Below are 25,945 nucleotides of genomic sequence, written 5' to 3'. Positions count from 1 at the left end.
GGCTGTAGACAGAGGCTGATATGGAGTTTGATCCTTAGATGTCTTCCCTAGAGGAAGATCTTAGAGTAGAATAAACAGGTTTTTCTGAGGAAGCTGCTTCTGCAGACCTAGTAACAGATTCTCTCATACCTGCTGAAGATCCTTCTGTTGTAAGGATTTTTCATAAGGAGGATTTACAAGAGCTTATAGCTTTGGTCACTTCTACATTAAACTTTGACGAGGATTCAGGGGTAATTCAGGAGCGTAAGGTGGATCTTTTACTAAAGGGCATTAGGAAAGCTGGTAAAACTTTTCTGATGCACCAAGATATCAGGGACATCATTCAAGCACAGTGGGACGTACCGGATGCTCCTTTTTATTTATTTATTTATTTATTTATTTATTTATTTGTTGCATTTGTATCCCACATTTTCCCACCTTTTTGCAGGCTCAATGTGGCTTTCATTATGTTGTAATGGCAATCGCCATTTCCGACATGAGAAATACAAAGTAGTATTACATTAAAGTTCATAAATGTTAAAGTACAGTCTTTCCAGGTCCATGATTCGCCTATACCCGGTTCCGAATTCAACTACAGGATGCGGTGGTTTCTGTGGTTACTAAGCGCAATACTGGCCCTGTTGATGGAGGCACAGCTGTGAAAGATGTACAAAATCGGGGTATGGAGTCTCCTCTAAAATCTTCCTTTGATGTCTCAGCTCTGGCAGTCCAAGCAGCTATCTGTGGTGCTTTGGTAGCTAAAACTTGTTTTCATTGGTCCGAGAGAGTTTTGTATAGGTCTTCAGATAATTTCTCCTTAGTAGACACAGAGTTGGCTAAGATAGAGATGGCCTCAGCTTTCGTCGTGGATACCTTGTTTGATTTGTTGAGGGCCTCTTCCAAATCTATGGCTTTAAGCGTTGCGGCTTCAAGGTTGGTCAGCTGATGCGGCTTCTAAGTCTAAGTAAGTTCCCCTTTCGAGGCTGTTGTATAAGTTGTTTAAAAGTCTAGGGGCTACTAAAGTTTCTCATCTGCCTGAGGAACATCCTAGGTCTGCTGGTTGTGGCCTTCTTTTTGGTAGAGGATGTGGCAGAGATTTTCGTGGATTTCGCCTGGGACGAGTAGGTACTGCTCTAAAGTCTCACTATTTTCAGAGGTACCAGTTCTTTCAAGGTGTCTGAAGTGGAAGGAGGGATGATGGTTCTTCCTTCCAGTCCCCTGCTCATCCGTCCCAATGAAGGTTTTCGGGCCCAGCCTCCACTTCTAGTGGGAGCACGGTTAACTCAGTTTTATGGGAGGTGGGCCCAAATTACCTCCAATCAATGGGTTCTCGAGGTTATTTGCAATGGGTACACCTTAGAATTTGAGGAGCCGCTGATGGATGTTTACATAGAATCTTCTCGCCTTCCTTGTTTAAAGTCAACAGCAGTCAGGGTCATTCTAGAGAGTCTTATTGCCTTACAAGGGTCTTTCCAGTTCCTCCCGAGGAAATAGGAACAGGCTGTTATTCCATTTACTTTGTAGTTCCAAAGAAAGAGGAATCCTTTCAGCCAGTTTTAGATCTCAAGGCGGTCAATCGGACACTCAAGGTCACCAGTTATTGTATGGAAACTCTTTGTTCAATTATTGTGGCAGTTCGGTCAGGAGAGTGTCTGATGGCTCTAGATTTGACAGAAGCTTAACTGCATATCCCGATTCATCCTTGGCAGCAAAGGCTTCTTTGTTTTGCAGTTTTGGGCCACCATTATCAATTTCAAGCTCCTCCTTTCGGTCTGGCTACGGCTCCTCATACCTTTATGAAGGTGGTGGTAGCAGCAGCTCTCAGAAAAAAGGGCATTCTGGTCCATCCTTATCTGGACGATTGGTTGAGCAGAGAGAACTTGTATCAACAGAGCGTGCAAGCCACAGAGCGAGTAGTTCAGTTTTTTTTAGTCGCTTGGTTGGGTGATAAACCCTCTCAAGAGTTGTCTGGTGCTATCTCAAAATCTCACTTATCTCAGAGTGTCCATTGACACCCGGAAAGGCTGAGTATTTTTGCCTCAGAACAGTATTGTCAAACTTCAGGATCAGATTCGATCTCTTCTTTGCAAGCCTGTACCATATGCAAGAGATTATCTTCAAGTCTTAGGATCTATGGTAGTGACAATAGAAGTTGTTCCTTAGGCCAGAATGCATATGAGGCCTCTTCAGATGTCCCTCTTATCCTGTTGGTCTTCACAGACAGATTCTCTCACTGTCAAACTGAACCTCAGGACTTTAGAGTGAGGGAGTCTTTGTTGGTGGCTTTGGATGCAAAATCTGACCAAATTAGTTCATTTAGACCCTCCTTGGTGGGTCATGGTGACAACAGATGCCAGTCTCAAGGGCTGGGGAACTCACTGTCTGGGCCATACTGCTCAAGGTCTTTGGTCTTGGGAGGGGAGACGTCCTTCTTGATCAATCTTTTGGAAACAAGCAATTCATCTGGCTCTTGAAGCACTCTGACATCTGCTCAAGCACAAACCAGTGAGAGCTCTATCAGACAATGTGATGGGCAGTAGCGTACTTCAATCGGCGATGCAGATTGAGAAGTCGTCATCTAGAACAAGAAGCGGCTCTTCTTCAGTCTTGAGTGAAACTCCATCTTGCGGATCTGTTGGCCTCTCATGTAGCAGAAACGTTGAATGTCCAGGCGGACTGAGAGTCGTCACACTCTAAATCCTGGAGAATGGGAGCGCAGTACGGTAGCTTTTCAAGCGATTGGGGATTGCCAATCATGGATTGATGGTTACGGTGCACAATTTCAAGGTGCCTCAATTCTTTGGTCACCGGAAAGATCTCAAAGCGGAGGGCATAGATGCTGTGCTCCAGCCATGTGTGTTTCCTCCATGACCTCTCTTAGGAAGGCTCATTCAAAGGATTGAGAGTCATGCAGGTCTCGTAAGCCTAGTAGCTCCCAATTGACCTCGCAGACCTTGGTATGCTGATCTAGTCCATCTCACAGTCAACTCTCCTCTCAAGCTTCTGGAATCTCAACCTTCTTGTTCAGGGGCCAATAATTCATCCTAATCCGGTTCAATTTTGTCTTATGGCTTGGCTGTTGAAAGGGCACAGTTAACAAAGCAAGGTTATTCCTCTGATGTCAGTCAACATGCTTCATTCGAGACATCGGGTTGACTTCACGTATTTACAAGGCTTGGTGTTCTGATCAAACTGTTTCTCCATTTCAAGCATTGGTAGTACATATCTTGGATTTTTACAGGAAGGTTTTGATAAATGTTTGGCAATTGCTTCGCTTATGGTCCATATTGCAGCGTTGTCTTGTTTTTGAGAAAAAGGCAAGTCTTTGGCTAGTCATCCAGATGTCATAGGTTTCCTTCAAGGAGCGGGTTTACTTTGCCCTCCATCTAAATTGATTTTTTCCTGCTTGGGATCTTGATATAGTACTCTCAGTACTTACTAAGCCACTATTTGAACCTTTGGCGGCTGTTCTTTGAAAGATTTGACGCTTAAAGTGATGTTTTTAGTTGCTATTGCCTCAGCTAGGAGGGTGTCAGAGTTGCAGATGTTTTCCTGTCGGTCCCCTTTTTTGGAATTTTCTAAAGACAGGGTAGTTTTATGCCCCATTTCTTCCTTTCTTCCTAAAGTTTTGTCCAAATTTTATTTGAACCAATTGATAATTTTGCCGGTTCTCTGTTCTTCTGGATCAGAACAGCAGTGCAGTTTGCGAAAACTAGATGTCAAGAGAGTCCTTAAATATTATTTTCAGTCTATGGAGGATTTCAGATAATCGGATCATCTTTTTCTGCTCATTGGAGGTGCTCGCAAGGGATTAGCGGCTTTGAAGCCTACAAATTTCTAGTTGGCTTAAATAGATGATTGCTTCCGCTTACCTTCTGTCTGGAAAACCTATTCCACATGCCTTTGGACATACATAAGGCAGCAATGTGGTGGTCTTTGCATTGTTTTTCTAAGCATTACAGATTGGATGTACAATGTCATCAGGATGCGGTCTTTGGAGCAACAGTCCTTACGGTAGGTTTACTGGGGTCCCTCCCTTAAGGCTACTGTTTTGTTACTTCCCATCAGTGTCTTTATGGACCAGTCCGGAGGGATGCTAAAAAGGAGAAATTAGATCTTGCCTGCAAATTTGCTTTCCTCTAGTCCCTCCGGACTGGCCCAGAACCCTCCCTGTACTGTGATGAATTTTTGTCCGATGCCTTCATGTTCTACGTTGCTGTTGTACATTACTTTCATATGTATTGAGTTGCTTTGAGCATGTACAGTTAGTTATTTAAAAAAAAAAAACAAACATACATGCTTGTTTTACCCTCTGTCTTTACGAGTGTATGATTAGGGATTATTTCCTAGCTTGTAAGGCTTCCCTAGTTGCCTGTGTGGTCTTGCCAATTGCACAGACCTTACTTTTCATTATTTCTTTCTTGCTTTATTATGTTAATACTGGCAATTGCTGTAAATAGCCAGGGCTCTTATCAGCTCTCACGAGAGTCAAAATTCTCAGTCTCCATCTGCTGGAAGGAGTGCACAACCCATCAGTGTCTTTCTGGGCCGGTCCAGAGGGACTAAAGGAAAGCAAATTAGCAAGTAAATGTAATTTCTCCTTCGTGATGTGCATGCAGGTGCATTGAAAGTGAAATATGTGGCATAATGATCCCTCTGCCTTTGAAACTGAAATAATGGTTCATCATCTTTGTCTCCTTTCAGAATTTTATCAAATAATTTGCATTTTTAATCCTTACATATTTATATGGTCATGGTCTTGTTCTTGGTTTGTAATATATGTCTGGGGCAGTTCTGCACAAGTTCCCCAAGAATGCAAAATATAGCTGGTGACCAGCAGAGCTGGAGCAGGAGAACTGGGTAGTGTTGGCTATGTGGGTGGACGGAGGGGACCATCATCATCAGCTGGCTCCTGCTGCTGGAAGTTATGGAATGGGAAATCAGCTATAAGGGGAGGCAACAGTTGGCCACTGCACCTGGAAGAGGTGAGATGAGCAGTGTTGGCCACAGTAAGAGACAGAAGCTTGGTGGATCAAACCCAAAGGGAGGGATAAAAAGCTGATAGGAGTATAGCACCTAAAGGGAAAGGAAGGGAGCGAATTTTGGAAAAATTTAAGCATGAAGACAGCTTGAAGGGAAGGATACAGAAAGCAATTAAGAAATAGAGCCTTAGTCACGACAGAAGCAAACTGGGAAATCAAACATGAGTAGAAAGGGAACAGAAAGCAGCTGAGTAATAGAGTCTGGGGAAGGAAGGGGGAAGAGGTTGAGCTGGTCAATCGAGATTGCTGAGAATACCAGTTGGGAAGTCAAGCCTGGGGATAAGAAAAGGCAGCTGGTTTGTGTGTGGGGGGGGAGGGAGGGTGATGTTTGAAGTCTGGATGGGAAGTACTGTGCCTTACAGTGTACTTTCACAGTATTCCTGGGGAAATTCTATACAGACAGTACAAAATTGTGTTTCTTTTGAATAATAACTTTTTCTGCATTACATGGTCTTATCAATGGCAGATTGACCATATAGGCAACAGGACACAGTGCCTGAGGGCCCAGAGGGTCTGGGGGGGGCCCAGTGCCTCTATTCCCCCCTGAACATTATAGCTCTTGAAGCTTCAGTGGGCCCTCCCTGGGCCTAGTTTGAAGGGCCTTGGTAGTCTAGTGGCCTCTTCTGGAGCAGGAAAGAACTTCATTCTTTCCTGCCCACTGCCGCTACTCTGTTCAGCACCACCATGTCTTCAAAATGGCTGCTGAGATTTCCCACAGCAGTCTTGCAATAGACTGCCACAGGAAGTCTTGACAGCCCGGGAGGCTGGTGTGTGTGGGGGGGAAGGGGGCAATGACCCTTTCTGCCTGGGGGCCCAGATCTCTTTCAGTCCGCCTCCGGATCTTATTAATAATTATTTAAACTTGGTTGTTGCATTATTTCTGAAAAATAAAATTGCAGAATTGTGCAGGATTTTCAAATATTGTGTGCACAATTTTATTTATTTTTGGCACACAATTCCCTTGAGAGTATGCAATAGCCTCTCTCTTCTTGGCATATTGCTTGCAGGGGTGCACCGTGGAAGTGCTCTAACTTTTCCCTAGGAATATAGGAACCCCATATTGCAAGTAACATAGCAAATGGTAGCAGATGAAGATCTGTATGGTCTATCCAGACTGCCCAACAGTTTGGCTGCAGCATAACTTAAATCATACAGTGTTACTGTATGTGAAGTCAACATACAAAACAATGTGCTATCATATCCATCCCTCTACTGTGCTTAATTACAGGGTGGGCTAACCTCACAATCACACAGTTAGAATACCTGAAAGCTACTAACTTCGGATTCTTTTCCAGAACTAAATTCTAAATGCATACATTTGGATTGTAGAAGTCTCCATATGATGCCGTCTTTTCGTTAAACCTAGACTGCTGTTAAAGCACTAGTCCCACAATTGAGCCACTGATCCAGGTCTTCAGCTGTCCATATCCCCTGTTCCATCCAGATCCAGGGGTTACCAAATACTTTTTTCTTTTTCTTCCACACTCTGCACTTGGTCTAGCATCCTTAAAAGATGTGGGCCAACTGTTCCACTTGCAAATTCATACAACTTTGTTGAGCATGGATTACCCTCTAGATAAATGTCAGTTTGCATCAATTGCAGCTAGAGTTGTATTTGCTGCTGTGTGCAGCTCACAGCCCTTAGTTCCCTGTTTAAAGTTTGAAGGTCATTTCATTTTCCTTTGGTTCCATGCTGTTTATGTATTTATAAATGACCTAGAGATGGGAATAACTAGTGAGGTAATTAAATTCGCCGATGACACAAAATTATTCAGGGTCGTCAAGTCGCAGGAGGAATGTGAACGATTACAGGAGGACCTTGCGAGACTGGGAGAATGGGCGTGCAAGTGGCAGATGAAGTTCAATGTTGACAAGTGCAAAGTGATGCATGTGGGTAAGAGGAACCCGAATTATAGCTACGTCTTGCAAGGTTCCGCGTTAGGAGTTACGGATCAAGAAAGGGATCTGGGTGTCGTCGTCGATGATACGCTGAAACCTTCTGCTCAGTGTGCTGCTGCGGCTAGGAAAGCAAATAGAATGTTGGGTGTTATTAGGAAGGGTATGGAGTCCAGGTGTGCGGATGTTATAATGCCGTTGTATCGCTCCATGGTGCGACCGCACCTGGAGTATTGTGTTCAGTACTGGTCTCCGTATCTCAAAAAAGATATAGTAGAATTGGAAAAGGTACAGCGAAGGGCGACGAAAATGATAGTGGGGATGGGACGACTTTCCTATGAAGAGAGGCTGAGAAGGCTAGGGCTTTTCAGCTTGGAGAAGAGACGGCTGAGGGGAGATATGATAGAAGTGTATAAAATAATGAGTGGAATGGATCGGGTGGATGTGAAGCGACTGTTCACGCTATCCAAAAATAATAGGACTAGAGGGCATGAGTTGAAGCTACAGTGTGGTAAATTTAAAACGAATCGGAGAAAATTTTTCTTCACCCAACGTGTAATTAGACTCTGGAATTCGTTGCCGGAGAACGTGGTACGGGCGGTTAGCTTGACGGAGTTTAAAAGGGGTTAGATAGATTCCTAAAGGACAAGTCCATAGACCGCTATTAAATGGACTTGGAAAAATTCCGCATTTTTAGGTATAACTTGTCTAGAATGTTTTTACGTTTGGGGAGCGTGCCAGGTGCCCTTGACCTGGATTGGCCACTGTCGGTGACAGGATGCTGGGCTAGATGGACCTTTGGTCTTTCCCAGTATGGCACTACTTATGTACTTATGTACTTATCCCATGCGTTTTTAATTTGCTCACTGTTTTTGTCTCTACCACCTATGTCACGAGGGTATTCCAGGCAACCACCACTCTCTTTGTGAAAAAATATTTCCTGATGTTACTCCTAACTCTACCACTCTGCAATCTCAATTTGTGTCCTAAAGTCATGCTTTATGTGTTAAAAAAACATAGACAAACCTGTTCCCCTTTTCTTTCATAGGACCATCATTTAAAGCAAGTAGCTTGAAGGCTGATAAAAAATTGGAATTTGTCCCCACCAATTTACACATACAAAGAATGCGGGTTCAGGATGATGTTGGATCAGGTAGAACAGTTTACTGCTTTTATTTCTTAAGATTTCTTACAGCATTTGCCTTTGACAGGAGCAATGCATGTGTGTATCAATTGTATGCTTAGGTTTGTGAGTGTTTTGTAATCTGTCCTTTTGCATATTGAATGTTGATAAACTCAGAAAAATAAACAAGATTTCCTGACTGTTACCGTATTTCTTCTTTAGATCAGAACTACGACATTGTGACAATAGGTGCTCCAGCAGCCCACTGCCAAGCATTTAAAATGGGGGGGCTACGAAAACAGTTGCACAAATTTGAAGAGGCAAAGAAGCAGTAAGTAGGGGATGTTTCACATGCCTTCTGTCCCATTTGTTCTGGAACTTTTGAGTGTGGTGCTCTAGAGTAAACAGGAAATGTTCATTATTGTTTAGATTTCAGGTGTAAAACCTGGGCACTTGCTAATTACAAATACCAAACAAGGTGAAAAGCAAAAGTTCAATTAACTCTTAAGCTGTTGGGAAAAATATAGGAGAATTTCTCCATGGGGAGAGTGAACTTTATCACTAAAGCACACATTTCAGCACATTCAAATTTCTTTGTTACGTTTATTTCCCTTTTGGTGGGTTAGAGGGATAGGAGAAATGGTCACCTTCTCTACTATAACATTGTGCTCCAGTCAAGCCCCTTGTTTTCAGGGTGGGACGTTCTTTGTGAAGTACAACAGAGAGCCGAACAAAGTTGCTTATAGTAACAGGATAAATATTCATGTTAGGTAGAGTTAAGTGAAAGGAAGAGCAAAAAGGTAGCTAGGTCAGAAGGAAGGTCAATAATTTTAGCATTCAAAAACGTACAAGGAATCTCAGCAACAGGATCATGACTTAGGGAAGTTAGGATGACGAAGGTGAGAGTGGGGAAAAAAGATCTTAAGGCAATAAAGTAAGGCAACTAGGATTTTTTTAGGGAGGTCTGTGAAAGCTGATGTCCATAGTACATTAGGCTAGCACGAGGGCTGCAGCATTTTCTGTGGCTGGCCTAGAGTTGTGGAATAAGCTGTCAGGTCAGTTGCATTTATGTGCAGACAGAACTCGATGAAAACAATAGTTGAAGACCCACTTTTTTGTGCAGGTTTTTTTTCTGCTAAATTGGGTCATATTATGCTGGATGTACAAAGTTGATGAGTGGGGATAAAAAGTTGGACTGTGGTAAGCCATGGGATGGAGCTGACTTATAAGGCAGATTATTAGTATTATTGATGGGAGATTAAGGTGGGGTTAATAGCAATTGATGTAGTTTGTTTTGTATGTATTATGTATGTACTTTATGTAAGCGGGTTAAAAAATTTTAAATAAAGCAGTATGTGAAAAGGTGGGATTTTAAGAGGAGGAAGAAAATGCACAAAAAATGCTTTTCTTCAGTATTCATTAAAGATAGGATTGGATAAGAAATGTTTGTCTGTTAGCTCCAAAGGGTATTTTTGGAGCTAACAGACGCAAAAGCAGACAGTTATTATTTATTTATTTCATAAATTTCTATACTGCACAGTCTACCATTCTAGGCGGTGTACAATATTACATACAAGTTTTAGGACTGGATAGGATTTTGGAATGCCATTGATACATATAAATAGTGAATTTAAAAAGCATGTAAATAACGTACAAATCAGCATATATATGTAAGTACAGTAGTGATTTTATAAAAAGTGTTACTTTTTCATATGGGTTGCAGCATGCAGAGATTTCTTGGTGGTGTGTTGTAGGTTTAGTTTAGATGGTCCTCTAAAGTATATGTGCGTTCTTTATTTTATCATGGCAATCCACATTTATTTAAAATATACTTATAAACCACACTATCCAAATGGTCCTAGGCGGTGTACAATACAGGAACGTACACAATCATTGACACAGAAACAATATATACTCAAATGCAAAAATGTAGATGCTGATTTATGCTATTATTCTATAACAGAATCCAGACGCCCAGATGCTATAATAGAATTTGCGCTCAGCAGGCTGCATCTAGGTGCCTAATTTTGGTGCCCAGTTATAGGATTTCCCCCTAAATGTTAGCACCACTGAATATACATGTATGCAGTGGTTGGCACAACCAGTTCTGCGTTTGAGATAAACCTGCTATTTTGCTGGCCTAATTTAAATGAATAATTTATTCATTCAGTGGCTGAATTTTGCTGCTAAACGAGTAAGTGGTTGGTGAGGGTCCTTCAGCTAAATAAGCTAAGTAGCTTTTTATATTACACAAGTTTTGTAAGAAAAGAGAGAAATATAACAAAAAAATATTTGTAGATTGAAATAAATGAATATTCATGAGGAAGTATTTAATTGATGAAGATATGAATGAATCACTGGGCTATGCTCCAGTGTGAAAAGAGTCACTGCTATGTCATATATAGCAACCTGCTTAATTGAGATATTTGAGATGCTAGGTTTGTTGCGAGTGCTAAACGAGTAAATGCCAGCACTTCCCACAGTCTGCTCTTAACACCTCCTCCCCATGTATGTACACTTTTATGCATACAACATACAGTGGTGTTTTATGCTTATAACTACTGTAAATATAAGGAAATAAAAACTTAGGGCGCGGTGCTGCTGACTACATAAGTCTGTTCAAATAACAGGTCCAAAGTTTTGGCCAGATAGAGTATAATTATAAGATACAAATAGATAATGACAACATTTTTCAAATAAGAGTGTGTCAGAATCTAGGATTAAGTAAAAATGGGACAAGTTGTTCGTGTGACAAGTGAGGAACATGAACCCTAAAATGTGGGTTTAAGTGTCAAAATTGGGGAAAATTGGGTTTGGCCCTGTTTCTTATTGCAATGTACCTCCCTGCTCTGGAGTGTAGTGTTGTAAACTTAGAAGCAATAAACACATTTGTGCATGATAGCATCGGGGTTAACAGCTGTAGGTTCCAACTTGGCTGTCTGCCTTCCTCCTCTCTATCATGCAGTCTGCTCAAGAAGAGAATTTCAGATCATCACCATAACAACTGCTAGCTAATGGGGACAGAACAGTGGTTAAGGGACCCATCACAAAACAATTGAAAGTTACAGGACATCATTATCAGAATCAGAAAGTCTTGAAAAAAATCAGGACCCTGGAGAGGGATGAAGAGTCAGAGTTCCCTTGTTTGAATATGTATCGTATTTGTTTTAAGTGTATAATTATGATTTCAATAGATTCTAAGGAAGCGGAGAAGCCTGTATTAATTATGAAAAGAGCCAGTTCCCCAAGTTAGGAACAAACTAACGCTCACTGATGACAGTATGGTTGTGGTACATGAAAACTGATGACTAATGACTAGGGGCAACTTCACCTTATTGCTGGTGCGAAGCTCTGTGGGCTTTCACCAGCTATAAATGTTAAGCTGAATCTGTTCTCTTGAAGGTGCAGTAGCTTATGGGCCCACTGCCATTCCAGTGCTGCTGCCTCATGATAACTTATATCTTTAATAGATAATCTTGGAGTACCTTGCTTTCACACTCGTTAGCCAACACTGCAATGTCCCAGATACTGGTCCACCTGCCAGTGATGTGCACAGGCAAAACAAAATTTGGTTTGTTTTTTAAATTTTCAGAATCTTTTCTGTTTTGATTTGTTTTTTTGGTGATTTGGGTCACATATTTAGTTTAGTGATAAATGTTTCAGTGCACATTAGAACCTTTTAAGGCATTCAGATTCATTGTCCATTAATTTGGTATGTTAATGCTGCTTAAATCAATTTTCTGCACGCTAAGGGGGTCATTTATGAAAAGGTAATGTGTGCTAATGTTGTTAATGTGCGTTTTTGCCACAGGACCCATTTTGTGCAATAGGCCCTGCAGTATATAATGCGTGTTAATGGCATTGACATGAGCTGTTAGTGAACAACCCCGCTGAAATTTTTAAGTGTATTAATGAATGTGCATCCCCATCAATCAGGAATACACAAACTCAGGGCTGGTGGTCACCTAGGGTTGCAGCAAAAACAGCTGCTGTCATGCAAACCAGTAGCTCCTGGCAGCCACACAAACTGAAAGAACCATCAACTATACTTGCATTTTGATATGATTTTTTGTGTAGTGATCATGATTCAGTTTAATTATCAAAATCTTGAGGGGGAGGGAATGCAGGCTAGGAGTCTGTTGATGAGGAGTGTAAGGCTGGTGGTTCACTTAGGGCACCCACTTTGGGTAGAACCGGTGCAACCTTGAACTGGTTCTATCCAAACCCCCAAGACAAAAATTCTTACCAGCCAGTGGCACACTGTAGAAGTTTGTTCTACTGCAGTATGAAAGCTGAGCCTTAACTTGCATGACCTGTGCTTCTGTAGTAAATGCGTTTTGTTTGCATTAGCTTAATTACATGAGAGGATGAAAATATTGAACAACCAAAATATTTTGGTGCCTTTTATTGCGTTGAATGGTAACTAACAATTTGCTAATTTTATTTTGATTTCTTAGCAGTTATGAGGAATGTTGGTGAGTTTTTTCTGTTTTGGAGAATTGTGTAGTTTTGTGTTGCCTCATCTTGTTTTCCCCATGAAAAGCTTGATTTCCTTGTTTGGTTCCCTTTTCCCCTGCATGTTGTGCACCATAGCATCAGCAGCTTGGGAATGAACATTTTTCTGTGGTATATGATACAGGTATATATATATGTGTCCTGTAATTTCATTTGCAACAATCGGGGCTAGAGTCACTAAAAGATGCTACCTAATTACCACTAGCATGCATTAGCACAAGTTATTTACCATGGGTCCTATTTTTTTGCAGAGATCTATTTAGTAATAGTACACGTTAACAGCATTAGTACGTGCTAACATGGTAACAGAGTTTTGCCAACCAAGCCCTTTATAAATGAGCAATAAACTTCCTGCATGCACTTCCTGCTGTGTAAACATATGCATGCCATTATTTCTGTTGCACAGCTTGTATGACCATTGCTGAGAGCTTACTCCTAGGAAATAAAACATTATAGCTGCTCTCTTTCTAATGTTCTCTTTACTCTATTTTAAAGCTAAAAATGTCAGAATAAGATGCTTAAAATAGCATGATTTCAGCATAGCCTATAAATCTTAAACTTTTATTCAGCATTCAGTTTAGTGTTTGTTTTCTATTCTTGGTCTACTTGCAAAAGGGATTTTCCTATTTATGGTCTCTGATGTTCTGCTTTGAAAATGGTGCCCCTTTGAGTCTAAAATACCAGTAATTTATTTCTTTCCTGTATTTATTTTTATACGTCTAAGTAGGCATGCAAAGTCAAACCAGTTATTGAAACTGTGGTAGTTAAAGAGAACGCCAATCAGTGGAGATAGCCAATATGTCAAATCGACTAAAAGAAAACTGTCCACGCCAAAGTCCTTAACTGTTATTGATGAAAATGAGTCAATACTATTCAAATTCTATATAGAACTTGTTTACAATACTCTTTAAGGACTTCGGCATGCACACTGCTTTCTTTTTGTTGATTTGGCATTGGTTATCGCCTCTGGTGGTCTTGCATTCTTTATGGAGATTTTCTTCCTTTTTTGTTTGACTCTTTGTTAAAGGGGATGCACAAACACGTGAAAGGAAATCTCTATGTGCATATAGTTATTCATGCCATACATGTGTAAGTGCCAAGATAATTAGCATTTAGCGTGTGTGCACTATACACCATTCTGTAAAATAGCATGTAAGTGCTTTAGCGCATAACTATACAGGAGTGTACACGTGGCTGGTGAAACGGGCGTGTCTCCCACATATACAAGTAACTTACAGAATACTATAAGCTATGCATATGATCTGTAATGTTTAAGCACCCTCATGTCTACTGTTGACCTGGCATGAGTGCGCCTAACACTGTGTTCACATCTTTGGACTCAAACTAGAATTGCTGCTCAGCACTCCTCTTCATGGTACCTAACATGTGGCACTTGGTTAGTTGTCCCTATGTGAATCTGAGACAAGGAGGAGAGTGGAAGTAAATTTTACTTTCATTAAATTGTGTTTTCAATTTTTTTTAACCAGTCATTCCAAAAAGTCGTTGTAGCATTGAGAGCAGATATATGTTAACCTCATGCAATCAATTTAAATTCTACCAGATTATTACTGGAAAAAAAACAGTGATGTGCTAGAAGAAGCCCTTGAGCGTCTTTTCTGAAATCTTATGATAGCAAAGAGGGTCTAACTGGTTAGATTAAAACCAGCAAAAGCTCTTTGAAAATGAATTGGCATCACACCCTAGTAAAATATTCTGTGTTGAACTTTTTTGTCCAGCCTTCCAAAAGTAGACCCTAAAGCTCAGTTTTGAGTAACTGCAGACGTGGTCCTTCAGAGAAACATGTTTTTAGTTCTAGTCTCTTATGGCATAAAGAGATTTTCAAAGACACCATAGTTGATTATTTGTGAAAGAAATTTTAATCTTAATCTGTCCTCCCTTAGTTGTAAGGGAGATGTGGTCAATATCATTCTTTAGTTTCCTCTGTCTGTATAGAGTAGACCTCTAGTAATTGACAAGACTAGATAAAAAGGACTTAGGACATTTTGACTGTTTGCCCCAGTTTTAAAAGCCCTGAATTGATGTCCATGGATTTACCTTTGAACTGATAATTTCTGAGGTAGGTTGAAATGCAGGCTACCATATTGTAAACTCATGGATATTCTCTGTAAGATATATATTTTTTATATGTCAACGATCTACATTTCTCTAAAAATATTTAAGCTTTTCCCATAAGTCTTAAGATTGAAAGTAAGGTAAAATTTAGAACCTGCATACTTGTACCAAACTTAGGGCCAGTGTAATAATACACAGTACATAAGTGCTTACAGTTTCAGGTAGAGCCTCAGAAGAGAGATCCTATTTCAAGACAAAAACTAGAATTCAAATGGGCTCTGCATACTGTTCTGAATAAAAAAATAATTTACAGGCACAGAATGTTCTAGTGGTCACATTTTCTCACAGTTTTATGGTGTATTTACTGGAATTTTGTAAAATAAATAAATTAACTATGCATTCAGTGTTGAAACCATTTAAATATTTTGGACTTAAATGCCCGAAATCTAAATATAAAACTTTTCAAGAGAAATATTTTCTGCTTGCAGAAAAATTCTCCCTACTCTATTCATGCAAATACTATACAAAACAAGGCTGTTTTACTAAAAAGTGTTTAAAAAGTGGGCTTAGCTTGTTTTAACATGGGACTTTCCCGCATGCTAAGCCATTTCTAATGCAGCCTAAAAATAGAGCTTTTTTTTTTTTTAATTTTTGTACTTCCTGCACTAATTTTTCCATTAGCACACAAGAACTGCAAAGATATTAACGTGGGAGCAATAGGAGGTGGTAAGTGCTTTTGTGTTATCCAGTTAGTGTGCTAATGTGGACGCACTAGCTGAATAACGCTCCCATGCCCAGTCCCCTCCCATGTTATGCCCCCTTCTGAAAAGAAAAAAAAAACATGATTAGCGCATTCTAATAGGCAGATTAACACAAAATGCTTTAACACAGTTTAGAAAAAGGCCTCCATTGTTTGTCTTGGGTCTAACTTGTCAGTGTACAGTAATCCAAAAAAGGTCATTACAAGGACATAACGATTTAAAGAAGTGTATACGATCGTCTCAGAACAGCACTGATAGAGTGAATTTTCTCATTTGTACAGTTTGTGATAAACCAAATTAAAGGGTCAAAAGCATAGAAGTTGTCATTTGGTATTATCAACTATATATTTGTTTTGCACTGATATTCTACTGTGCAGTACTATATGTCAAAGAGCTAATCTTCATATTGTTATATTGGGTTCTTTTCAGCACTTCGTCATGCCCACAATCTATCATTTATATACCCCAGGACATTATCAGAGCTAAGGAGATCATTGCACACATCAACACCCTGAAAACTCAAGTCAGCTATTATGCAGAAAGACTTTCCAGAGCAGCTAAAGACAGGTCAGCTAATGGCCTTGAAAGAACACTTGCCATTTTGGCAGATAAGGTAGGAAAATATTAGTGTGTTTTCACATAAAGTTTGGCCTTAGCTGTTTGTTTCTTGGTGATAGCCTGTCTTGAAGATTTATTATCATGATTTGTATAGGGTACAAACTAGATCAGTGGTTCTGAACCCAGTATGGTTTCAGTTTCTCAGATTTATGCAAAGTGAACTTTCTTATACAGCCCATAAGATATCATGGGGGCAGCTTTATAAAGTTCTCCTAAATTTTGGCACATAAAGCCGACCTACACTCTACTATATAATGGCATCTGGGCACCCAGATGCCATTATAGAACTCACACTCAGCGTCCTGCATTTTAGGTCCTAAATTTGGGCTACCTTTATAGACTTGCTCCATTATATCTTGTGAACTGTATAAGGAAGTTCTGTTTGGCGTGGTACATGTTCTATGGGGAGTTTTAGCAGTAACTGTTAGAAATTGGAATCATACTGCAGATATCTTGGCTTTAGGGTTCATTACTAGCTTAGCATGCACAAAACTAACCTGTTTTGGAGAGACTGCCCCTTGGTACCCTGACCAGTGTCCTTCAGTGGTTATCATTACTGTCCTTGTTGCTAAAATATAAGCATGAACTTTTTTTTTCTTCATTTCTATCTGTATTTTTCAGCATGTACAGTACATTCTGATCTAACATTCTGGGGAGAGAAAGAGAGTAACTGTCAGATGATGAAGTATATACTCATTTTATCCTAAAGTCTAACCTTTGCTTCTCTGATAATGAAATATATTGGAAATTATCTGAAGTTTTTTTTTTCCGGGTGCAAATTATATGGGGGTTGCACTGTATGTTAAAGAGGGAATTGAGTCAAACAAAATAAATATTCTACATGAAACAGCAGTGTAGAAATCTTGTGTGTGGACAGAAATTGCATGTGTGAAGGGAAGGAATATTCTGGTAGGCCGTACTACCCTCCGCCAGGACAGAACAAACAGACAAATAAAAGAAATGTTTACAGAAATTGGGAAAGCTGGCAGTTTGGGCAACAATATAATAATTGGTGATTTCAATAACCAGAAAACAGCTCAGAACCAGAAGTAGTAAAAAATCAGTAGAACATAGAAATCACCCATCATCTAGTTCTTGGGCATGAACCAACCTATACTGCCTAAAAAAAATAGTTGCGGAAAAAAAGCTCAGAAAATACAAGAGCTCCAAACAGACATCCACAGTTGATAATTTTTTATTTTATTTTTGTTACATTTGTACCCCGTGCTTTCCCACTCATGGCAGGCTCAATGCGGTAGGCAATGGAGGGTTAAGTGACTTGCCCAGAGTCACAAGGAGCTGCCTGTGCCTGAAGTGGGAATCGAACTCAGTTTCTCAGTTCCCCAGGACCAAAGTCCATCACCCTAACCACTAGGCCACTCCTCCACTTAATAATAGAGAAAGAGCTCACTTTCAATCATCGGTCATAAATAAACTCTACTTCAAATGAAGAAAATAAGAAGCAACATAAGCACTGGCAAGTTAGATGCAAAGCATTGATAAAGAAGGCTAAAAGAGAATGTGAAGAAAAACTTGACATGGAGACAAAAATTCATAGTAACACCTTTTTCAGGTACATCAGAAGCAGAAAGCCAGTGAGAGGGAATCAGTGGCTCTGTTAGATCATGAAGGAGCAAAGGGAGCACTCAGGGAGGACAAGGCTAAAGTGGAGAGATTGAATGAATTCTTTGCGATCTTTACAGAAGAAGATGTAAGAGATCTATCTGTACCAGAAATGGTTTTCCAAGTGTGAAGATGTGAAGGAACTGAAAGAAATCGGTGAGCCTGGAAGAAATACTGAGCCAAAAGTTAGAGTGATAAATCACCTGGACTGCATGGCATACACCCCAGGGTCCTGAAAGAACTCAAACATGAAATTGCTGATCTGCTGTTGGTGATCATTAAACAGGTTGGTGACCTGTCATTAAAATCGTCCATAGTACCTGAAGATTGGAAGGTGGCCAGTGTAACACTAATTTTTAAAAAGAGTTCCAGGGGTGATCTGCGAAATTACAGACCAGCAAGCCTAACGTCAGTGCCGGAAAAAATAGTGGAAACCATTATAAGAATAAAATGACAGAACACATAGACAAATATGAAACAGAGTCAGCATTATTTCAGCCAAGGGAAGTCTTGAATAAACATGTAGATAAAGGAGAGCTGGTTGATATAGTGTGTCTAGATTTTCAGAAAGTTTTTGATAACGTTCTTCATGACAGACCCATGAGAACATTAAAAAGTCATGGAATAGGGAGACATTGTCCTTCTGTGGATTAGGAATTGGTTATTGGACAGAAAACAGAGGATAGGGTTAAATGGCCATTTTTCTCAATGAAGGAGAGTGAATAGTAGAGTTCCGCAAGGATTTATAAATGATCTGCAAATTGGAACAACAATTGAGGTGATTAAATTTGCAGATAACACAAAACTATTCAAAGTTGTCAAAACACATGCAGATTGTGAAAAATTGCAGAAAGACCTTAGGAAATTGGAAGACTGGGCATCCAAATGGCAGATGAAATTTAATGTGGACAAATGCAAAGTGATGTACATTGGGAAGAATAACTCAAATCATAGTTACCTGATGCTGGGGTCCACCTTGGGAGTCAGCACCCAAGAAAAATATCTAGGTGTCATTGTAGACGGTACGCTGATATCTTCTGCCCAGTGTGTGGCAGCAGCCAAAAAAGCAAGCAGGAGCTAGAAATTATTAGGAAAGAGATGCAAATTAAGAGCAAGATTATTATAAAGTCTCCATCTCGCTCCATGGTGCAACCTCACCTTGAGTATTGAGTTCAGTTCTGGTCGCCGTATTTCAAAAAAGATACAGTAGTGTTAGAAAAGGTTCAAAGAAAAGTGACCAAAATGGTAAAGGGGATGGAACTCCTCCTATGTGAGGAAAGGCTAAAGAGGTTAGGCCTCTTCCGCTTGGAAAAGAGACAGTTGAGGGGAGATGTAATTTGAGGTATACGAAATCCTGGGTGTGGTAAAGAATGGGTAAAACTGAATCGATTTTTCACTCTTTCAAAAAGTACAAAGACCAGGGGACACTCAGTGAAATTAAGTGGAAATACTTTTAAAACTAATAGGAAATATTTTTTTAACTCAAAGAATAGTTAAGCTCTGGAATTTGTTTCCAGAGGTTGTGTCAACAGCGGTTAGCGTATTTGGGTAAAAAAGGTTTAGACAAGTTCCTGAAGGAAAAGTCCATAGTCTTTTATTGATGGACATGGGGTAAGCCACTCTTGCCTGGAATTGGTAGCATGGAATGTTGCTACTAATTGGGTTTCTGCCAGGTACTTGTGACCTGGATTGGCCACTGTTGGAAACAGGATAGTGGGCTAGATGGACCATTGGTCTGACCCAGTAGGGCTATTCTTATTTTCTCATGGGTAAAGACTTTTACATTCAGAGGAAGAATATATATGTGCATAAAATTATGCACACACAAACCCCTGGATTCTATATATGACTTTCCGAATAGAGCGTGTAAATTTGCGCACATGGCCAATTTTCTCTCACTACTAAATTAAGTAATGAGCCAGTCTTAATAATTGACTGATAATGACCAGTTATCAACACTAATTGGGCATAATTGGAATTTACATACACTACTATTTAGGCGTATTCTAAAATGCGGCGCACGTAAATTCCCACATGAATAGCTAAAAAGGGGGCTCAGTTATGGAAGAAATATGGGTGTGTCTGGGCCATCAATCACATCTGCACGCGTGGTTATAGAATTCGGGAGAGTGCACTTAGATTTAGGCGCCTAAATCTAGGTGTATCCACCTGGCCTATGCACTATTCTATAAACTGCATCTGAATGTAGATGTGACTTATAGAATACCATTAGGCGCATTAATCAGATGTATCTAGATTTTAATCACCATATATAGAATCCGGCCCAAAGCGTATACCTCGTATGCAATTTGAATGTAGGCATTCCTGAGAGTGGATCATGGGCAGAGTTGCTCTGTATGTGTGTATTTTATAAGATAAACAGATATACAAGTAAAGTACATGCACACATTTACACCTTTTTCGGAGCAGGCGTAAATATTTGTATCAGCATTTGTGTACCGCTTAAGCTGGATCTGGAAGCCTGTTGAATAAAAGCACATAGGTGCCTATAAAGCCTTTATAGAATAGCCTTAAAATAGGAACCTCTTGGGACATCTCACAAAGGCATCCTTTTATAAATTCAAACCCATAATGAATAATTGGTGAATTAAAATTATTACTGAAAAAACACAGTATGTCTTCTGCTGTTCTTACTGGTTTTTGTTTATTGGTGATTTTAATACAAACTAAAATAATTTTTTTAAGTTTTTTTTAAATATGACCTTTACCGAAGGAAAACAATTTTGATCTATCTTATTGGAGGAGCATGGCTTACAAATACGATATTGGATTCAAGGGTGAATGTGGGTTACAAGTGAAATAAATAAATAAATTTGTGGTCCCACATTCCCTTTTTATGCCTCCTGTTGCAGGATCTCCATTAACAGTATTTTTCCCCTTCCTCCTCAGGCTGCCTTTCACCCAGATCACCTCTCCTGAAGTGGCTTGGTAGGGGGAACTATAATGGCTGGTTCTGGGTGTTGATAGCAGTAGTAGTTAGTGAGTAAGTGCAGAGACTAAGCAAGTATAGAGTCACAGGTCCTTCTTCCACGTTGAAGCCAGAAGGAGAGGGGTTGCTATGTGGTCTGTTAGTGCATATTAGTCTGTGCCTTGCACTCCCTCTGAACCTGCTTGCAGCTTCCCTGGGTAGCTTTGGAGAGATGAGCTGAGGGGAGGCTTAGGAGAGATGATAGTTCTGTGCCATAGGGAAAGGAGAGGGAGTGGGAGTAGAGGCAGGCATGTAGTGATGGAAGATGTGGATAAAAGGAGTTTGAAGGAAACAGTACATGCCTGCTGCTAGAGATATCTTCAGATCACTGTCAATTATATTGGAAATTTAAAGGTTCTGTTAGTCACAGGTTTCCCTTAGTGCTGTGGGCAATCCAGGTATCCCACATCTGTCAAACTTTACAATTCTCAGGTGGGAACTAAGGATCCCTCTTGACAGGGCCTTAGGTCTATGCCTAGTTTGCCTATGCATTAATCCTGTCTTGTGGAAGAAGGATTAGGTCATTTACACTTGACCGGGGGGGGGGGGGGGGGGGGGGGAATTCATAAGCACTCTCAAAAAAGTCATGAACAGTTGCAGACATAAACATTGTCCATATTTTTTTCATCAGAAAACAATGTTTCTTTAAAAAAGAATGCGGAGTAAAAACCACCTGCGTTATGTCAAAAGTGTTTTTAAAAAATCTGGTTTGTGTCTTTTTTTTAGACAAGGCAGCTTGTCACCGTCTGTGACTGCAAGCTTTTGGCAAATGCAATACAGGGTTTGAATGCCGCAAGACCTGATTACATTGCATCCAAAGCATCACCATCAGGTGAGGCAGACCAAGTGATGCTGAGAAATGACCAAGATACCCTGGTGGCAAGATGGACAGGAAGAAATAGTCGATCATCTTTACAGGTGAACTGGCATGAGGAAGAATGGGTAGGTATCCTGTAATGGAACAAACTTAAGTCTCAGAGCAACAGCGCTTGAAGAAAAATAGGCCTGTAAAAGTAAGAATCAAGTTATTTTGCTCATCATGAAAGTCAATGCTGAGCTCAAATCATCACATAAGAGTACTGTTTACTTTGCAACTATTTAATATATTATACACCTGACTGATTCTGTTACTTGTCTCTTTGGCCTAGTTGTTCCTCATTTGTTGTTTTTCTTCCAGTTTAATCAGGATAATGAAGATCCTGGGAATTGTTTCCTCTATTTTAATTGACCCTCTTGTTGTTGTTAGGCCATTAGAGGGCAATTCTACAAAGGGGACATTATTTTTAGTAGGGCTGTACATTTATTGCGTTAGTAGCGCAATTAACACATTAAATGTTTAACTCTGTCTCCCACCTGTAAACCAGCATTGCTCAGCCTGCACTTCTTCCTTCTCCGGCACACTCCTCTCATCTGCAGTTCCTTCTCCCTGTTTCTCACTTCCTCTGCACTGAAAGCATGCTGCATGTCACCTGGCTCCAAGCCTCTCTCTGAAACAGGAAATTCTGTCAGAGGAGGCGGAACTTCCTGTTACAGAGAGGCTTTAGCACTGGCGAAACAGCAGTATACTTTCACTGCAGCAGCTGTGAGGAGCAGGGAGATGGAGTTGCAGAGGAGTGGGGGCTACTGGTGAGGTAAGAAGAGTTTGCACTGCCAGCAGAAAAAAAGGGAGAAAGATACATACTGCACCTGGGGGATGGGGGGTGGGCGATGGTGATGGCAGCAGAAAGAGAAGAGCCGGAGATACAGGGGAGGAGGGGGAAATGGGAGAAAGAGGTTGAAGAGCAAGTGATGTGGGGGAAGGGTGGCAGCAGAACGAGAAGAGAGATTCAGGGAAGGAAGGGGCGACAGCGGGAGAAAGGAGAAGAGCCAGAGATGCGAGGCGGAGGGGCAGCTTCAGCAAGAGAAACAAGAATAGAGCCAGAGATGCGGGGGAGGAGGGGACCACAGCAGGAGAAAGAGAAGAGCAAGATATGCAGGGTAATGGGGTGCTAGAGAGAGAGAGAGAGAGATGTGCCAGAGAGGTAAGAATAGGTGCCAGGAGAAATTAAAAAAAAAAAAAAAAGGGAGAGAGAGAGATAGAAAGATGTGGACCGCAAGGGGGGGGGAGGAGACATATGCTAGAAATAAGGGATGGAAGAATAAAAGAAGGGAGATGATGCCCATAGAAGAGAGGGGAGAAAAAAGAGAAGGAAAAAAAGGTAATCATGGATGGAGGGAAGGCAAGGGAGGAGAGGGAGATGGAATCAAAGTTATTGGTTGAATGTTTAGGATCAATTAAAAAAAAATAAACTATGGGGCTCATTTTCAAAGCGCTTAGACTTGCAAAGCTCCATAGATTACAGAGGATAATTTCAAAGCACTTACATTTACAAAGTTCCATAGGAACTTTGCAAGTCTAAGTGCTTTGAAAATACATCTCCATGTATACATTCTAAATTTATTTCAACTGTTTTACATTTGGATCACGCGACCAATCCCACGATTAAATAGTTGATAAGGAGTATGTGACTGCTTTTCTTTATAGAATACTAGTGTAACAGGTCAAATACACGCCTATATTTTAGGTGCAGCCACTTATACCGGCCATAGACCTGGTGTAAATGTACCTAGATTGCTTAGAAACGCAAATTTCCTGACAACTGGTAAAATCAGTATCCTTGATGAAGAACTAAGAGAAACTGTAGAGACTTCAACCTGCTTGGATCAATAAATAATAAAACATCAATCAAGAAATCCAGTGACATATCGCTTTTGGTAGAACTACTTCGAAAGACCTTGAGAAGATCTTCATGTGCAGAGATGTATTTCTGCATATAAAGATTCGACTTGACCAAGCCATGTTCTTTTCAGTAATGTCATATGGATATGAAAGTTGAAAAGTGATAAAACAAAATAGGAAGAAAATCAATGCCTGTGAATACCCGTATATGCTTTGCTTTGGACTGCCCAAAGTACAAATTAATCGGTATTGGAGGAGATCAAGCCTTAGCTTTCCTTGGAGGCTCAAATGATGTGACACTGACTTTTATACTTCAGACACTTCATGTGAAGAGAAGGATCATTAGCGATAGACATAATACTTGTCAAGGTTGAAGGTCAACATAAATATGGTCACAAAAACTGTGGTGATAAATAAACTACATCTTCATACATGTAGCTATCGATGCATTAAAAAAGGAAGTAGAATGCTTCTGAGGAAAAAGCCTCTGTAAGTCTGTGGTCCAAATTTTTGACTGCAGATGTACAGAGGCTTTTTCCTCCGAAGCACTCTACTTCCACTTGATGACACTTAACAGCAACAACGTGATTGATTCTTCTATTGGCGCAATGCATGACTTCTTTTGTTAATCCACCTAAATGGTTTAAAATGTTCAAAGGGAAAGGCACTTGCATACTTTCTCCTTGCCTTATTTATGTGCATGTGCAGGGTTACAAGGAAGAAGCTACATTCATATACACATATATGTAGTATACTCCATTAAACCAACCTCAACTCCCAAATCACCTATTTCCTGCAGCAGCGAGAACATTCTCAAAGAAGTGATCTAACCACCTAACTCTGTGGTTAAGCAGCTAGATCCATTCTAAAAATGAAAAAGTTCCCTCTAAAATAAAGGTGTTCTTCTTCACAAAAGAACATAAGATGTGCCATACCAGGTTAGATCAAAGGGCTGTCTAGCCCAAAATTCTGTGTATGGTAGAGGCCAGTCAAAGTCACAGGTACCCAGCAGTATCCCAGGGGATAGATCCATTACTTACCACTGTTCTCAGAGTGCAAGCAGTGGCATTCTCAAGATCATATGGATAATATGGAGTTTTTCTTCATGAAATTGTCTAAACCTTTTCATAAAATCTTGTTATACAAATTACTTTGTCTTCATATTCGTATTTGATATATTTAAATGTGTTACCTGTTTATATTTTTTAACGGTAGTAGGATGAGGGAACATACCATGAAACACTGTTCCCTGTTTACCTGTTCTACCCCAATCATGAATTTATAGACCTGTATCTTCTTTCATCAATGAAGTCTGTTTTCCAAATATTTATGGAACTGGACCAAATTTGGCATGGCAGCAAAACCATGAAAAGGCATACTGAGTTTGAAAATAGTCTAGATTGGACCAGGGTTTCCTGAGAAATAAGCTTCCCTGAAAATGGACCATTACATTTCTATGGGAAAAGCAGTTTTTGCTTCTTCTACAGCATAGAAATTTTGATACAGTGAAAAATAGCAAATAGGGAGTTCCTCTTTTCAAACTGCCTCTTCTTTATTCTGCCAGTCATTCACACGCATACACATATGTACACACACAACCAACACATATAGATGAAATTTGCTAGTTTAGGAAATGTTATTCTTGAGGAGAGTTGATTGGTAGATGCCATAGAAGAAAAAAGACCCTGAGGCAACAGATCCAGGGTGGCAAGGGATGTGCAAAACTGACAGAGAAGGAAGACTGGCATCTGGATACAACAACCCTGATTGCAGAAGATTTAAACTGACGGCATGGTTGGTCAGATTAGGATGGTAGATCATCTTGGTCACACATAAGTAATGTTAGAGAAGAGGCAGCAATGAATAGAGAACGACACAGCAGAAACTTTATGCCAGGAATCTCACCAGTAACATCAGCATGAAGCAGCTTAAAAACCTGTTCTACAATTATAAGCCAAAGTATATTGAAGTTTGATTATTTTTTTTTCAACTACATCCATTCTCAGTAGGAGATAAAAATTGTCCATGACATCCCTTTCAAACCACTTTTTATCTTCTGCAACAAAGCTACTATCCATTCATTTTGCATCTGAAATAGCTTGTCAAGGACACCTTGTAACTGTGGTTCTTTTTTTTTTTGTTAAGAATACATATTGTATTTTATTACTAACAGTTTTAATGCATAAACGCAACACAGTTATGAGTTAAGTCTTTAGGTCACAGTTACAGAAGGAAAGACAGAATTTGCTGTTCAAAGGAATAAATTGGATAATTGTTTTATTTTAAAAGGGGGGGGGGGGGGGGTCAATGAAGACCTAAACCTTCATGTTGCTTTAGAAGGGTTTAGAAAAATGAGAGGATAGGAGAGGTGTATTTTAACATTTTATAAAACGGGATATATTGTAGGTCCATGGCTTTAAAAAAATTGCAATTCTGTGCAATTATATAAATATGCTGTTGAACAATTTGGAAGCAAACACAATTTTAAAACATTACAAGCTATTCAGCATCTACAGGTTTATACAAAATTAATTTGTATAACCTTTCCTCTTAAACTGAGATTTTTATATCTTAGAATGCAGAAATTACAGAAAATGTAAAAAGCAA

The 25,945-nt window shown here is 40.0% G+C and overlaps 1 protein-coding gene across 5 annotated transcripts in view; it reads left to right on the top strand.

The window, feature by feature from the left end:
• Positions 1-25,945, top strand: part of INPP4A (inositol polyphosphate-4-phosphatase type I A) — a 349,368-nt gene that overhangs the window by 207,242 nt on the left and 116,181 nt on the right. For all 5 annotated transcript variants that reach the window (XM_030201389.1, XM_030201388.1, XM_030201387.1 and 2 more), the window contains 4 exons: positions 7,966-8,070; positions 8,263-8,371; positions 15,819-16,002; positions 21,346-21,561. In XM_030201389.1, coding sequence (XP_030057249.1) covers positions 7,966-8,070; positions 8,263-8,371; positions 15,819-16,002; positions 21,346-21,561 — 614 coding nt within the window. The remainder of the gene's footprint in view (positions 1-7,965; positions 8,071-8,262; positions 8,372-15,818; positions 16,003-21,345; positions 21,562-25,945) is intronic.

This window comes from Microcaecilia unicolor, chromosome 4 (genome assembly GCF_901765095.1).
Source record: "Microcaecilia unicolor chromosome 4, aMicUni1.1, whole genome shotgun sequence".
Taxonomy (NCBI): Eukaryota; Metazoa; Chordata; class Amphibia; order Gymnophiona; family Siphonopidae; genus Microcaecilia; species Microcaecilia unicolor.
This window is presented reverse-complemented; position numbering and strand designations above follow the sequence as displayed.